We start from the raw sequence: 17,207 nt of genomic DNA, 5'->3' as shown, positions 1-17,207 counted from the left end.
TAAAATAAAATATATTACCTACAAAAAACAGAGGTACATTAATTAAAACAATTTGATATTCAGACTGAACAGACTGTGAGTCTGTAAAGAAATGCATTTGTTAATACTAAAGACATGGTGCTGAGAAACTTTTTCCTCTCCAATCAGACCGTCAGAAACTATGTTGTTTGAAACTGTATCAATAAGAATGGAATATCCCACTCTTGCATGGATGATGCATCATTACGAAGCAGAAGCAGCCTCAATTTCCAACTGAGAGCTTCAGATAAGGGGTTTCCAGATACAACATTCCACATTTATCTTAACCTAACAGTCTCCAAGGAAACAGAACCCTGAGTTTGCTTCTCAGCCCAGGCCTAATATTAACCCCTTGACATACAGTCTTGCTGTGCTTTAAACTTAGCAAATATTGTTGCATTTAAATTTTGCCCATTGGATAGGAAGGAGAAGGGAGACCTGGCACTCTCACCCACCGCTTGGACAAATCCCATTACCCTTCTATGAACTGCTGTGGAGGCCAAGGTGAGGGAAGTTGAGCTCTCTATAAGCTACTTATCCATCCTGCTCCAGCTGAGAGGGGCTCCACCTTCCCCGGTGGCAGGCCAAAAGTGCAGCCACCACAGCCCACACCTATGCATTCCACCAATGGCCAGTGGAATATCCCACCTCTGCCTGTCACAGTCAGAGCCTACCCAGGTCCTATCCCCCCAGTACTTGAGCACACCATCCAGGGGCCTGGAAATCGCCCAGCTCAGTCCACCACTGTTGGCACTTGATCACTCCTGCCAGGGTCTGAGGTTGGGCTGACCCAACCTACCAATACTCCCACAGGTAACACCCAGGGGACTGGCCTGCTCATCAACACCAGCACAGACCATTAGGGTTCCAGTGGGTTGCTCGACCACCACTAGTGACATCACCCATGTTATACCAGCTTCCCAGGGGCCTGAGAAACTGCCCACATGCTTGGACCACTGCTGCTACAACTAGCATCCAAGCAAGCCACCAGGAGGCCCAAGAATTGTTCTTCCAGGGCACTAACACCACTGCCAGTATAACCCACTCTGAGACCTAAGACCAGGCACACTCAGCCCACTGCTGCCACCACTGGGGCCCAAAGACTGGCCCATCTGGCATCCTAGTTCCCAGCAAAACTTCACCATAGCCTCCACTAATAATTATACCCTAAACTGTCAAGGAAATCGCAAATACCACTGACACTAAGTACTGCCGAAGAAATCATACAGAGATCACACTACTGCAGCACCCAAAATCAAAACCAAGGCACCCTATTCAACCAATAACATATATACATCTTCAGGAAAAAAAAAAATCCACCCCATGAAAGCAGTTTCCATAAATTGGAAGAGGCAACTATTATACCAGATGTGCAAATATCAACATAAGGGCACAGGAAACATGAAAAAGGAAATATGACAAAAATCAAAGGAACACAAAATTTTTCCAGCAATAGATCCCAATCAAAAAGAAATCCACAAAATCCTGCATCATGAATTCAAAAATACTGTTTTAAAGAAGTTCAGTGAGATAAAAGAGAACTCTGAAAAACAACACAAAGGTAATAACAAAAAAAAAAATTCAGTAGTACAAGGATAAGACTAAGAAATTTACCAAAAAGATACATATTTTTTTAAAGAACTAAATAAATTCTGAAACTGAAGAATTTAATTTGAAAGCTTCAACAACAGACTAGATCAGGCAGAAGAAAGAATCTCAGAGCTTTTGAAATAACTCAGTGAGACAAAAACTAAAGAAGAAAGAATTTTTAAAAATGAGCAAAAACTTTGTGACATTTGGGACAACAGAAAGCCACTGAATATGCAAATTATTGGTATCTCCAAGGGCAAAGAGAAAAAAGACTGACCAAAGGATCAGAAAGAAAAAGGACTAGAAAATCTATTTAATGAAATAATAGATGAAAACTTCCCAAATCTAGGAAGATATTTAGACATTCAAATACAAGAGGCTCAACCATCCCCAGGCAAATATAATGCAAAAAGGTCTACTCCACGACACACCACAATCAGACTGTCTAAAGTCAAAGACAGAATGAATCCTAAAAACAGCAAGAGTATAGCACCTAGTCACCAGAAAACAATTAACAATATGCTGGGAAAAAAACCTCACATATCAATAATAACCTGGAATGTAAAAGGACTACATTCTCCACTTAAAAGATACAGAATGGCTGAATGGATTAAAAAACATGATTCAAGTATATTCTGTTTATTAAAAAAAAAAAAAAACTCACCTTACTAGTAAAGACACATAAAGACTAGAAGTAAAGGGATGTAAAAATATATCCCATGCAAACAAAAACTAAAAGTAAGCAGGAGTAGCTATATTCATGTTAGATAAAACAGACATTAAGTCAAGAATAGCAAAAAAAAAAAAAAAAAAAATACAAAAAAGGTCATTATATAATAACAAAGGGATCAATCTAGGAAGCAGATATAACAATTCTAAATATTAGTATATATGCACCCAATACTGGAGTACCCAGATTCATAAAGCAAATATTACTAGATCTAAACAAAGAGATAGACTGCAATACATTAATAGGGAGGACTTCAATACCCCACTCTCAGCATTAGACAGATTATCTGGACAAAAAAAAAAAAATCAACATTGGATTTACACTGGATATTAGATAAAATGCACCTACCAGACATATACAGAACATTCTGTCCAACAACTGTAGAATATACATTCTTTTCATCAGCACATGGAACACTCTCCAGAACAGACCATGTTAGGCCACAAAACAAGTCTCAACAAAATTTTTAAAAAATCAAAATCATACCAAGTCTCCTCTCAAACCATAATGGAGTAAAAGTGGAAATCAATACCAAGAGGAACACTGGGAACCATACAAATACATAAAAAAACAAGATTGAGTCAACAAAGAAATTAAGATGGAAATTAAAAAAAAAATTCTTGAAACAAATGAAAATGGACACACAAAATACAAAAATCTGTGGGATGTAGCAAAAGCAGTGCTAAGATGGAAACCCATAGCACTAAACACCTACATCAAAAAAGTAGAAAGATTACAAATTAACAATCTAACAACGCACCTCAAAGAACTAGAAAAGCAAAGGAAAAAAAAAACCCCAAATTAGCAGGAAAAATAACAAAGATTAGAACAGAACTAAATGAAATAGAGACTAAAAAAATACAAAAAATCAACAGAACAAAAAGTTGGTTCTTTGAAAAGAGAAACCCAAATTGATAAACCACTAGCTAGGCTAACCAAGAAGAGAGAAGACCCAAATAAACAAAATCAGAAAGGAAAAAAGAGACATTTACAACTGATACCACAGAAATACAAAAGATCATTAGAGACTATCATGAACAACTATATGCTGACAAATGGGAAAATCTAGAAGAAATGGATAAATTCCCGGAAAATACAAGCTACAAAAACTAAATAAGAAACAGAAAATCTGAACAGAACAATAATGAGTAGCAAGATTGATTCAACACTAAACAAAAAATCTCCCAACAAAAAAAAGACAAGACCAGGTCTGGATGAATTCACAGCCCAATTCTACCAAATGTGTAAAGAATACCAATCTTGAGTACCAAACCTAAGAGGTGGGAATTTTCCCTAACTCATTTTATGAAGCCAGTATCACCTTGATATCAAAACAAGTACACACCAAAAAAGAAAACTACAGGCCAATATCTCTGATGAACGATCGATGCAAAATCCTCAACAAAATACTAGCAAAGCAAATGCAACAGCACATCAAAAAATAATAACCATGATCAGTGGGATTTATACCAGGAATGCAACAAGGATGGTACAACATAACAAATCAATAAAGATGATGTATCACATCAACAAAATGAAGGACAAAAATCATTATCATCTCAATAGATGCAGAAACAGCATTTGATAAAATTTAACATCCTTCATGATAAATCGTTCAACAATCTAGATACAGAAGGAACATATCTCAAAATAACAAACGCCACATATGATAAACCCATAGCTAACATCATACTGAATGGGGAAAAGTTGAAAGCCTTTCCTCCAAGAACTGGAACAAGACAGTGACAACCACTATCACCATTCCTATTCAACATAGTACCAGAAGTGCTGGCAGGAGCAATCAGGCAAGAGAAAGAAAGAAAAGGGATCCAAATAGCAAATGAGGAAGTTGAACTGTCCCTTTTTGCTGACAATATGATCTTATTAGCTAGAAAAACCTAAAGACTACAACAAAAACGCCTAGATTTGATAAATGAATTCAGTAAAGTTGTAAATACCAAAATCAACATGCAAAAACAGTAGCATTTTTATACACCAATAATGATCTAGGCAAGAAAGAAATCAAAAAGGCAATCCCATTTGCAATAGATTAAAAAAATATCATAAAATACCTAGAATTTAACTGAGGTAAAATATTTCTACAAGGAAAACTGCAAAACCCTGTTGGAAGAAATTGAAGATGACACAAACAGAAAAACATCCCATGCTCACGAATGAAAAGAATATCATTAAAATGACCATACTGTCCAATGCAATCTACAGATTTAATGCAATCCCTACCAAAATACCAATGTCATTCTTCACATAATTAAAAGAGAACCCTAAAATCCAAAGGAACCATAAAAGAGCCTGAATAGCCAAAGCAATCCAGAGCAAAAAGAACAAAACTGGAAGCATCACATTACCTGACTTCAAAATATATTACAAGGCATAGTGACCAACACTATGGTATTGGTATAAAATTAGACACACAGACCAAGAGAACAGAATAGAGAACCCAGCAATAAAACCCACAAATTTACAGCCAACTCATCTTCAACAAAGCCAACAAGAACTTACATTGGGGAAAGGACATTTTCTTCAATAAACAGTGTGGGAGAATTGGATAGTGACATGCAGGAGAATGAAACAGGACCCCTATCTCTCATAATATGCAAAAATCAACCAAAATGGATTAAAGACTTAAATGTAAGACCCAAAGCTATAAAAATACTAGAAGAAATACTAGGAAAAGTTCTCCTGGACACTGTTGTAAGCAAAGAATTTCTGACTAAGATAGGCAACAAAAACAGACAAATGGGATTTCATTAAACTAAAAAGCTTCTGCATATCAAAAGAAATCATCAACAAAGAGACAACCTGTTGAATGCAAGAAAATATAAACTAGTCATGTGACGGGACTAATACCCAGAATATACAAGGAACTCAAACAATTCAACAATAAAAATAATCCCATTAAAAAGTGGGCAAAGGACATAAATACACATTACTCAAGAGAATAATACAAACAGCCAACAAGTATATGACAAAATGCTCAACATCATCTAATCATCAGCTAATCATCAGAGAAATGCAAATCAAAACCACAATGAGATATTTTACCCCAGTTACAACGGCTATTAATAAAAAGATAAAAAATAACAGATGTTGGCAAGGATACAGAGAAAAGGGGATTCTTAAACACTGTTGGTGGGAATGCAGACTAATACAGCCACTATGGAAAACAGTATGGAGATTTCTTGGAGAACTAAAAATAGAATTACCATTCAATCCACACTGGGTATCTACCCAAAGGAAAAGAAATCAATATATCAAAGGTATACCTGCACTTACATGTTTATTGCAGCACTATTCACAATAACCAAGACACAGATTCAACCTAAATGTCCATCAAGAGATGAATGCACAAATAAAATGTTGTATAAATACACAATGAAATACTATTCAGCCATAAATGAATGAAATCATGTCATTTGCAGCAACACTGATGGAACTAGAGGTCATCATCTTAAGTGAAATAAGCCAGGCACAAAAAGTCAAATATAGCATGTTCTCACATAAATGTGGGAGTGGAAAAATCTGAACATATGGTATAGAATGGAAAAATAGATAACAGATTGGGAAAGGTGAGTGTGTGGGGGGGCGCAGAATGAAGAGAAGCAGGTTAAAGGGCATAAACATATAGTAAGATAAAAGGAATAAATTCAAGGTTTGATAGCAAAGTAGGATGACTATACTTAACAAAAATATATTGTATTCAGGTGATGGGACACTCTGAATACCCTGACTTGATCACTACACATTACATACACATAACAAATTTTCTCATGTATTCCATAAATTTGCACAAATTAAAAAAATAGTGAAAACACCAAAAGGCTGGTGAGGATGCAGAGAAACTTGATCACTCATACGTTGCTGTTAGGAATGTAAAATGGTACAGCAACTCTGAAAAACCTTTTGGCAGTTTCTTTAAAAACTAAGCATGCAATTACCATACAACCCAGCAAAGACTCCCTGGCATTTAATCCAGAGAAATGGAAATTTATATTCACACAAAAACCCATACACAAATATTCATAGCAGCTGCATTTGTAATAGCCCCAAAGTGGAAACAGCCCAGATGTCCTCCAAACACATGAATTTCGGTTAACAGTGGAATACCCATACCATGGAATACTACTAAGCAATAAAAAGGAAGAAACCACTGAAGCAGGCAACAAGTTGCATGAATCTCCAGGAAATTATTTTGAGTGAAAAATGCCAATCCTAAAAGGTCACATACTGTGTGTATATGTGTGTGTGTGTGTATAAACATCCTTGACAAAATTATGGAAAAAACAGATTAGTGGTTGCCAGGGGTCAGGGTCTCAGGGATGGGGGATGGGGAGAGGGTTGCAGGTGTGGCTAGAAAGGGCAACAGGAGGGATCCCTGTGGTGATGGAAACCTCAGCATTTTGTATCCATGTCAATATCTGGATTGTAAATACTGCACTGTAGTTTTACAAGATGTTATCATTGGGGGAAACTGGATAAAGTGAACACAGGATCTGTTATGTCTTACAACGGCATATGACTCCACAATGATCTTGAAATAAAGTTTAATTAAAATAAATAAATAAATTTTGCCTAAACTCCACTCTTTCCCAAAATCCTATGATAATCCTAGTTCCTTCTTCAGTGAAATGCTGGCATTTTCTCTACTGTGAAAATCTCCCTCACAGCAGCAAGTTAATTAACCTGTCAGCCTACAGTTGTTTCCCTGGTGGTCTTTATCAGATTAGCTTTATCAAAGGGATTTTATCAGATTGAAATAAAGAGTCTATGAAAAATAATAAAATTTCATGTGAAAATTTAATACATAATTCACACAGCACTTCAAGTCAAGGCTTATTCACAAAATGGTATTGAACTAATTAATCTTTTGGGAAACATAAAAAGCAACCAGGTGGATCCATACCTTTCTGATAGTAACAATTCCAAATATTTCTAATATTTTAATATTTTTAAAAACAATTAAAACAAAACTAGAAGAAAACATCTTTTTCCATTTTTCATATCATGAATTGAGATCTTCCCAAAACTTAGAAGCTATGACTACAGAAAAATTATAAGTTTATTCACTGGCTAAATTTCTGGCAGTGAAGAAGCTGCTGGTTCAAATGTATGTTGTAAAAAAGAATGTACAGCAAAAAATACCAAGAAGTATCATAAATAAAGAAAAAAATGATTCAATCCAATATAAAAGCAGATAAAGAAAAGACTCACAGGAAAAACAATGGTCAAAGATGATCAAATTTCACTCATAATTAAAGAAAGGTAAATCAAATGAAGAGATATTATTTTTAACATATTATATTGGTAAAAATTTAAAGTTTATTAACACCTAGTATTGACAGAGATATGAGAAAACTGGTAATCATGCATTCTTTCTCACAATACACACTTTCACTGTCTTTTGGAAGGGCATTTGAAAATATCTTTTACAATTTTTATTTGAATATACCTTAATCCATCATTTCATGATCAGAAATTTACCTATGAACACAATCACAATGAGAGTATCCAAAAGTGACTCATTACCTTCCTCTCTTAAATTGGCTCATTCTACCTTAATTACTGGTAATTACCTAAATTACTCAGCCATGGGTTCCTATTTCACTCAGAGCCATCTAATTTAAACTAGAAACTAGGCAGACATTCTTAATGGTCCCCTTACCCTAACCCCAAATCCAATTACCAAGGCTTGCCAATTTTATTTCCTAAATATTTTTCTAGTCCATTGTCTCTTCTCCATTTCTATTATTTGCTCTACTTCAGACCCTCCTCTCTCCCGTAAACTACTACAATATCTAACCTGGCTTCCAGAGTCAAGTGCCCTCTCTTCAACCCATACCCTATCTCCAGAATGACCTCTCTAAAATGAAAAACTGATGATGTCACTCCATGAATCCTTTCATGGAACCCCACTACCTACAAGACAAAAACTAAGCATCTTTAAATAACACAATATATAAAGGCTCTCCATGATTTAAACTCTGTCCAGGTTTCCAGCCTCATCATTCACTACTCCGTGCCTTATAATTTAGGTTTCAGCAATCCTGAACTATCTATATTTCCTGAAACATCCCAATGCAATCAGTTCTTCTGTTCTTACTCATCTTTGACTACAACACCCTCCTGACTCCACCATCTATGTTCCAACCTCTGTAAATCCCATTAAAGCCAGGGTTTCTTAACTTTGGCATTACTGACATTATAAGCTGGACAATTCTGTTGTGGGAGCTGTCCTGTTCACTGTAAGATGCTTAGCAGCATCCCTGGCCTCTATTCACTGGATGCCCGTAGCATTACCACTAGCTGCGACAAACAAAAATGTCTCTAGACATTGCCAAATGTCCCATGGGGAAGAAAACAGGCCCAAGTTAAGAACCTCTCCTATTAAAACTTAGTTTCTCATATATACATGAACTATCTCAGGAAGAATATATAAAAACTGGTTTTAACACTTGTTGCCTTTGAGGAGGGCTACTGGGTAACTGAGGTAACTAGACAGGGACAAAAAAAAAAAGCTTGCTTTTCACTACATTCACTGTGTGTGTACTAAAGTCTTGTACTCTTCTTCTAACCTCTCCACTGCTACCACCCTGGTCTGAGCCACCTTTCTCTTTTTTCCTAACAACTGCAATGGCCCCTTTCCTTCTTCAGTCCATTTTTACCAGCAGCCAGAGTGATTCTTTCAAAACTGAAATCAGATCGTGTCATTTATTTGCTCAAACCTGCCACTGTCTTACTAAACTCACTCAGAGAGAAGGCCAAAACCTTAAAATGATCTTCATACAATCTGCCATCCTACTCCCTTGCTTTCTGATCTCTCCTCCTAGCAGCAATTTCATAGATTGAATCTAATACTGTTTCATCACTGCATTTTAACTCTATACTCCTCCTTGCTGTTCCTCAAACATGCCAGGGTCCTTGTATTTGCTGTTCTCTGTTGGGAGTATACCTCAGCCAGATATGTACATGGCTCATTCTCCAATTCCTTCAGGTCTTTACTGTTCAGGGGTCTTCCCTGGCCACCTGATTCTTACCCACAGCACCTACTAACATCTAATATTATTTTACTTATTATCTTGTTTATTGTCTCATTTCCATCTTGACTGGTGTTTCTCAAACTGGTGTCTGCACCAGAATCTTGTGGAAGGCTAGTTAAAACAGTTTCCAAATCAAGAGATCTAGAGCCAAGCCTAAAATCTGCATTTCTAACAAGTTCCCAGATATTGCTGACACTTCAAATCCAGCAACCACGTTTAGAACCAATGTTTCAGAATGTAAGCTCCATGAGGGCAGAGACTTTTGTCTATTAACTGTTTAATCCCTAGGACCTGGCACACAGTAGGCACTTTCTATGCGTGGTTTGAATGTTTATCCCCTCCAAAACTCATGTTGCAATTTAATTCCCAATGTAGCAGTACTGAGAATTGGGTCCTTTAAGAGGTGACTGGGTCATGACGGCTCTGCCCCCACAAATGGATTAATCCATTCAATTAACCCATTCACAGATTAATGGGTTACCACAGGAAAGGGACTGGTGGTTTTACAAGAGGAAGAGAGATGTGGGCAAGCACATTCAGTCCTCTCGCCATGATACCCTGTGCCACCTCATGACTCTACAGGGAGTCCCCACCAATAAGAAGGCATTCACCAGATGCCATTCCTTGACCTTGGACTTTCCACCTTCCATAACTATAAGAAATTCCTTTTCTTTAAAATTACCCAGTTTCAGGTATTGTTATAAGCAACAGAAAATGAACTAAGGCATCACTGATCTATGTAAATAAATTTAAATGTCCTCTCCTCTGCTCCAACTGTACCCTCTGGTTCAGTTTGTCACATGCTGCTAAACATTTACTGAACACTGTGAAAAGATAAATTGTGTAACTGTTACAGGTTAAATTGTATCACCCAAAAAGATATGTTGAAATCCTAACCCCAGTACTAATGCATGTGACCTTATTTGGAAATAGGGTCCTTGCAGAGGTGATATGGTGGACCTCAATCCAGTACACCTGTTGTCCTTTTAAGAAGAGGAGAGCACCACATGAAGACAGCCACACAGGGAGATTGCCATGTGATAACAGAGGCAGAGCCTGGAGTGATACAGCTGCAAGCCAAAAAATGCAATGACACAAGAAGCTAAGGGGCATGGAAGAGATTCTCCCCTGGAAACTTGACAGAACATGGCCCTACTGACATCTTGATTTCAGACATCCAGCCTCTAGAACTGAGACAATAAATTTCTATTGTTTTAAATCTCCTAGTTTGTGGTACTTTGTTATGGCAGCCCTAGGAAACTAACATGATGACCAAAAATGCAAATGACTACATCAACCTGTATTTAATTTCAAATTCTGCCGATTACCCAACTTTCACCAGTTTAAATATGCTTTAATATACAGTTTTCACTATAAATCAATCAGGTTTCCTGTTTCAGAATCTCCCCAACTTTGCCTCTCCCTGCCCTCAATGTGTTCCTTCAATGTGCAAGGCAGCACATATTACAGGTGCTAGATAATTTATTTGGATTTTCTTTTTGGTTTCTCCCACCTTCTTCCAGGCTTCCCTAGCTCACAAATGCCAGAATCTTTATATATTTTTTTCTCTCCATTTTCACACATTGCAGAATTTGGCATGTATTTTCCCTTTTGGCATCTGAATTAGGTGCCAAATAAAAATTTAAGTACACACTGGGGTTCCTCTCTAACCAGAATTTAAGATAAAAGCCTAACTTCACATTTTATGGAACCAGTCTTTTCTTTCATTCTTCTTTTAAAAGAATTACCTTAATCCTACTGAATTGGGGCTAAACAATTTTATCTTACCTTTCTTTGAACCCTGCTGTAGTTTGTACACCAGCCTCTTTAATACAATCTCAACAAGTCTTTTACATGAAAAGATGGTTGTACTGGGAAGCTAGCTTAAACTTTTAAGTGGATCTGAATTGAATTTCAGCATCAAGCTGTCCATTTTCTATTTAAGGTTTATTACAGTTGCAATGTCACAAAAATTCGAATCAATGATTTTACCACATAAAGACTTTAAATTACCATGGTTTAAAAAGTTAAACTGTATAATACAATTTTTATTTTAGCACAAATCAATATACAAATAGTAGATAGCATATGCCTAGTGACACACTTTTATTTCTATGATTAGATAAACATTAATTTATTATACATACTCCTAAATAAATTTGTGATAAGATTCTAAGAATTTTCAGATGTTGAATTTACTCAAAAAGCATAAGAAAAACTTTCAATGGGTAGTAACCACAAAATATTTTTTAAATGCTGAATCACAAGTAAAAAGATACAGAAAAACATGAATCCCGGCCAAATTTAAGAGAGACATTCAACAGTTCTTCACTAATACTGAAAAACCATCTCTTTTCCTATGAATAATTTTAAATGAATCATACCTTCCTTACTATATCACTGTTTTACTTAACATATGGTGAAAAGAGTTAACTGTTTGGTAACTTGAAATTTTATATTCACTAAAACTGTACATCAATATATACTAAGGCTGGTGGAAAACACAGTTTACTATAATATATACAATACTTGGAACACACAGTATCATGTCCACAAAACTCATTCGACACTTATAAGGGAGTGGAAAGCTGTCATCTAAATACCTTCTAAAAACTCAGATTCCCGTTTCCTAAATTTACACCAGAATTAAACAACTTGAAATTATGCACAACACTTTTTCCTGGCATCTAGGCACAGCTATCTATGTTGTACGCCCAACTCTTAGTAAATTAACATATTTCCGTCCCTTACACATTGGCCTAATTATTCACTCTGATGCATTAATGTTCTAACTTTATAACTTTTCAGTTCATTATGAAATCAATTCATGGTTAGCAGAAGTTTTAGATCTGAGGAAACATCGCGATATCTACGATGAATTTTTAGAAATCTATATTAGAAATCTAGTCAACTTTTCAAAAATGTGTGGGTTTTTGTTATTTAATAACAAAAAACTTCGGGGAACTGATAGATCATATAAAGTTTGTGTTAAGATAAGGGTAGTGGGGAGGGCAAGGGCTAGGAAAGAATAAATCTCCACCCCTAAATTAAGCTCGTCTTTTAAGAGTATACAGTTCACCCAAATTCAAAGCATTATGGACAATCTGTCAGCACCTACTAATCCCATTACACTTTGTTAGACGAGAGGGAGAGGCCAAGAAAAAAAAAAATTCCTTTCCTTCTCCTCCACGCAGCAAGTGCCCCAACACACACTTGGCTTGTTCCCTCTACCCGAGGCAGGGAAACTTAAAGAAATCAATCAGCTACAAACCTGATGATCCAAGCAAGCTCCAGGCACTTCTGGAAGGCGCCCGCTCGCTGGGCGCTCAGGCGGCGCGGCGGGCCCGCGGCTCCCGGGGAAGGCGCTTTACACCTGAGCGCCGAGGCGCGCCGGACTCCCCGGGCTGCGGGGGCGGGAGGCCCCGGGGGCGGGGCCGGCAGCCCGGCGGGGCAGCCCCGGGGCAGGACCGCTAACCGGTTCGGCCCAGACGCCCGGGCACAGCCCGCGCCCGCGCCGCCGACGCCCAGCGGCGCTGGAGGAGGAGGAGGAGGAGAGGGGTGCGACAGAGCAAAACGGCAGGACCCACGACGAAGAGACGGCTACGCGCCGACAAAATAACGGCCCGGTGGGCACCGACCCTGTGGCAGCCTGCTGCGGCGCCGGGAGCAGGAAGTGCCCCGCGCCTTCCTCATGACCACTGACGTCCCCAGCCCGGCTCCGACCCGGGACACCTGTTCGGCCCCGCCTGGGGGTTGGGTCCACCCTCACACGCCCTCCCTCCCGCACACCCCAAGAACGGGGAGGGAGGGCGAGGGGAGCCGAGACCTTGGCCCCGCAGCCCGAGGGCGCCTCCGCCGGCCGTACCTGACATCAGCCACGGCTCCCTCTCGCCCCTCCTGGGGGGCGGAGAGGGGCACGACACGAGACTGGCGACCTTTGCTCCTCTGGGCAGCCGCAGAAGTCGCTCGTGGCCGCTAGCCGAGGCCGCCTGCTGCCGCCCAGATCATTCCCCGGCGGCGGCGGCGCGGCGGCAGCTGAGGCGGGCCCGGCGCGCGCTCCCGCCCGCTGGCTCCGCCCCTCCCCACGGCGCGTCCAGGCCGCGGCCCGCCTACGGCGCAGCCGCCACCCAGGGGTCTCCTAGCGCTGACGCCGCCGCCGCCGCCGCACCAGCCCTCAAGCCAGGGCGGAGCGGGAGGGGGCGCGACGGGGCGGGGCTACGGCGACGTGCGGACGCGGGGATTGGCCGCCGAGCGCGCGTTCCGCCCTTCTGCGAAGGGGTCTGGGAAGTCGGGGCTTCCGCGCGCCGTAGGTTTAGTTGCAGCCCGCTTGCGGCTTGTCTCAGCTGTCCTCTATTTCTTTGGTGCTACTACAGGGTCATGCATTAGCTTGGGACCTTGAGGAGGAAGAAAGCAGGGAAACAGCAGGGACTCAGGCAGGGGGTGCCTGAGGGACTTTTGTCTGCAGGACAAGCTCTGACCCTACAGGAGTCTCTTGGCCTGTAGCCTGCTTTTAAGCCGTTCATTTTTTTTTTCTTCTTGTTCTCTCCCTGTACCCTCTGTCCTCAGTATCTCGCTAGCCTTAATGAAAAAAACCACGGCAAGTTAAGTTATGGAAGCAGGTGCTGGGTAACATCATGTGTGAACCAGAAAGGGCTGAAAACCCAGATAGTGACACCAGAAAGCCTCCTGTAGCCGTACGTGGCCTTTGGTTCTGTCAGTACTTCAGGTCTGTCTAACAAGGCAGGAGGAGCTTCTTAAGGGCTTTGCAAAATTCCTGTCCTCTTGTGTTGGCAAAAGGGCTATAAATGATGAAACTGTCTTTGGAATAGAGGGAGGGGACTGCCACCTGTTCAGGCAATTCGACCGTAGGAGGTGGGGATAGGGTCTAGGACTTACTGGCTTTAACCATCATCTACAAGGCCAAGCTCCACGGTGGGAAAGCTACGCTTTAAGTATCCTACTCAGGCAGTTCTTCAGTACTCCATGATAGCTGTTAAAGAGAATGGGCTCTGAAACCAGCCTGCCTGGGCTAGAATCTTGGTCCCTCCACCTACTAGCTGTGTAACCTTGGCAAGTTACTTAACAGCATACTTGAGAGAAATAATAAGCAACATATATTAGTTATTGTTATTTTTCCTTTAATTTGCTTAGGTTCATCTCTAGTATAGTTTCTCAGAACATACCATCAATAAATCCAAAAGAATTTTAAAACTTAAAGCACATCTAGTGATTCTAATCCAAACATCTCATTTTTCAGATGAGAACACTGAGGTCAGAAAGATAAACTGATAGGCCCATGCTAAAATAGAAGAGCCGGTATCCCGAAGTCTAGAGTAGTGCTGTTTGCCTGGCTCATGCATCCAGACTTCCCTCCCATATATCCTTACCTCCATCCTCTTCTCCTCGCCAACCCCTGTACAGTTATTGCGTAGCGTCACGCACCCTCCACAGCTTTCCACAATATCCTTCCACCCATTGTACAAAAGGAAAAGTAAACTCTTTAAGAGGTCACAGTCTTCCCAGTAGAAAACAAAAGAAAACTCAGAACTCTTTAATCTCATTTCAATTTTATTGAAAACTACAATGAATAAGGAATAACATTTTTCCAGCGAGCAAAGATAAGAAACCCTTCCAAAGTAAGTTCAGCCACAGCCATATCTAGGAAAATTACTGGCAAGAAGACATGTTGATGGAAACAATACTGAATCAGTTTTGCCCAGATTGGAGTGCAGTGATTATTCATAGGCACATTCAGAGTGCACTATAGCCTGGAACTCCTGGGCTCAAGCAATCCAATCCTTGTCTCTCAGCTTTCTGAGTAGCTGGGAGTCTCCTAGTAGCTATTTTTTTGTGAAAACAATGCATGCTTAGTCAAACAAATTTTAAAATATTCAAACTAAAATGCAAAGAAAATAGTTATAATTTGTCCAAATCCCAGAGAGATAACCATTTTTAAAATTTTGTGTTACATTTTTCCAGGTGTCTCTCTAAGACTAAAAAACACATAAAGACATATAAATACATTATTCCATAAATTGGCTTTTATTATATGCACAATTCTTTTCTCACTGAACAATGTCATGAATAACATAATTTTTTAAAGTTGCATTGTGTTTGTTAAGTGGATGTACCATCATTTATCTAGCCAGTATGCTACTGATTGACATTTATTTCTTTCCAAGTTTTTACTACTATAAACAACTCTTTGATGAACTTTCTCATGCTTAGAATTTTGCAGGACTGTGCAATTACATCCTTGGAAACATTCCTAGAAGTGATATTAACATCAGCCAATTCTTCAGCATTAACAACTAGAAAAATAAAAGTGGTTACTTTGAAAAGAATATACTTCATATGTAGGACTTGCAGGGAGCAAGCCTCTTGCCTCCTTAAGGTTTGCTGAAACATCACTGATAAAACACAGATTGATTAATAGAAGGAAGAAGATACAAATTTATTTTAATGTGTATACATGGGAACCCTCAGAATGAAGATTCAGAGCTACAGAGGACATTGTCTATTTTTATGCTTAGGTTCGACAAAGCATGGACAACCATGTAGATATATGATTGGATAAAAAGGATATGATCTAATGCTAGCAGGCTGAGTTGGGGAACCCAGCAAGTCCAGTTTGTCAAGACTCTTGCTGGACTTCCTGAGCATGCTTTCCTTCTTCTGGTTGTGGGACATGGCCCTATCTGGAATGGGGGGGTCTTATGACCTATAGTCAAATAAGGTATTTCAGATAATTTCTTTATGGCCACTTTTTACATAGAATTTTAGGTTTTATGTCTGGGTTTCAGGACAAGGGGCTTTGGTTTTTATGACCTGCCTTGGGGAAGAGGGATTCTAGTTTCTATGGCTAGTCTCAGGAAAGAATGAGACTGAGAGGCAGGAGGACAAGGGAAAATCAGAGAACTTTTGCTTCTGAGGCTGTCATTTTGGGGTACTGTTTTCTGAGCCTCATTCAACTCAAAACCAGATTCTTGCATTTGCAACATATTTGAAACAGATAAACCTTGGAGAGTATTACTGTCTGGTGTCTATTATTTAATAATATGTGTCAAAGCTTCTAGAGCAGGAAGGAAGACATTATTAGTTGTCTAAACCAATATCCTTTTTTCCTTACTACCAGAAGGCTGATTTTCTGGGGGTGACAGTGTGTCCAATTATAATAAAAATGTTCCCCTCCCCAGACTCTTGTAAGTCATGGTGGGCCATGTGACCTGTCAATGAAATAAAGGTGGATTTTTCTAGGAGGGGCTCAAGGAAAGCTTTCCAGAAGAAATATTTCTTTAGCCATTTGACCTACAGCCATTCTTTTTATTTTAACCTGGAACAAGAACATGATGCTGGAGGTAGAAGAGCCATATTTCAGTCATAATAACAAAACACACACAAACACTATTAATAGTGTAAGAAGCCAGAGGTGCTTGGGTTTATGAAGGAGAACAAGCTTAGCAGCTCTGGACTGCCTACTTCTGGACTTGTGACATGAGGAAAAATAAATCCCTCCTATAGAAGGTTTGGTTATTTGTGTTTTCTGTTATAAGCATTGAATGCAATTCCTAGTATATATAATAAGATAGGTCAAGTCATCATTTATTTGACCCTATGTATGGAATTTTTTTTTTTTTGAAATAACATCTTGCTCTGTAACCCTGGCTAAAGTGCAGTGGCATCATCATAGTTCACTGCAACCTCAAATTCCTGGGCTCAAGTGATCCTTTTGTCTCAGCTTCCCAAGGAGCTGGAACTACAGGTGCACCACAACACCTGGCTAATTTTTCTGTTTTTAGTAGAGACAGGGTCTT

At 39.4% G+C, this 17,207-nt stretch overlaps 1 protein-coding gene across 3 annotated transcripts in view; it reads right to left on the bottom strand.

Annotated features, from left to right (window-relative positions):
• The window catches only part of C1GALT1 (core 1 synthase, glycoprotein-N-acetylgalactosamine 3-beta-galactosyltransferase 1), a 56,110-nt gene extending 42,588 nt beyond the window's left edge, over positions 1-13,522 (bottom strand). The window contains exon 1 of one of the 3 annotated variants that reach the window (XM_045564544.1): positions 13,259-13,522. In XM_045564544.1, the coding sequence (XP_045420500.1) occupies positions 13,259-13,265 (7 nt within the window). In that variant the 5' untranslated portion in view covers positions 13,266-13,522. Of the gene's footprint in view, positions 1-12,664; positions 12,755-13,258 lie in introns of those variants that run through there. The other 2 variants (XM_045564546.1, XM_045564545.1) reach the window with 2 other exon arrangements.
• Between the last annotated feature and the right edge of the window lie 3,685 nt (positions 13,523-17,207).

The sequence above is a fragment of the Lemur catta genome, chromosome 11, assembly GCF_020740605.2.
Source record: "Lemur catta isolate mLemCat1 chromosome 11, mLemCat1.pri, whole genome shotgun sequence".
Classification (NCBI taxonomy): domain Eukaryota; kingdom Metazoa; phylum Chordata; class Mammalia; order Primates; family Lemuridae; genus Lemur; species Lemur catta.
The sequence above is the reverse complement of the archived record's forward strand: the minus strand, read 5'-3'. Positions and strand labels throughout refer to the sequence as shown.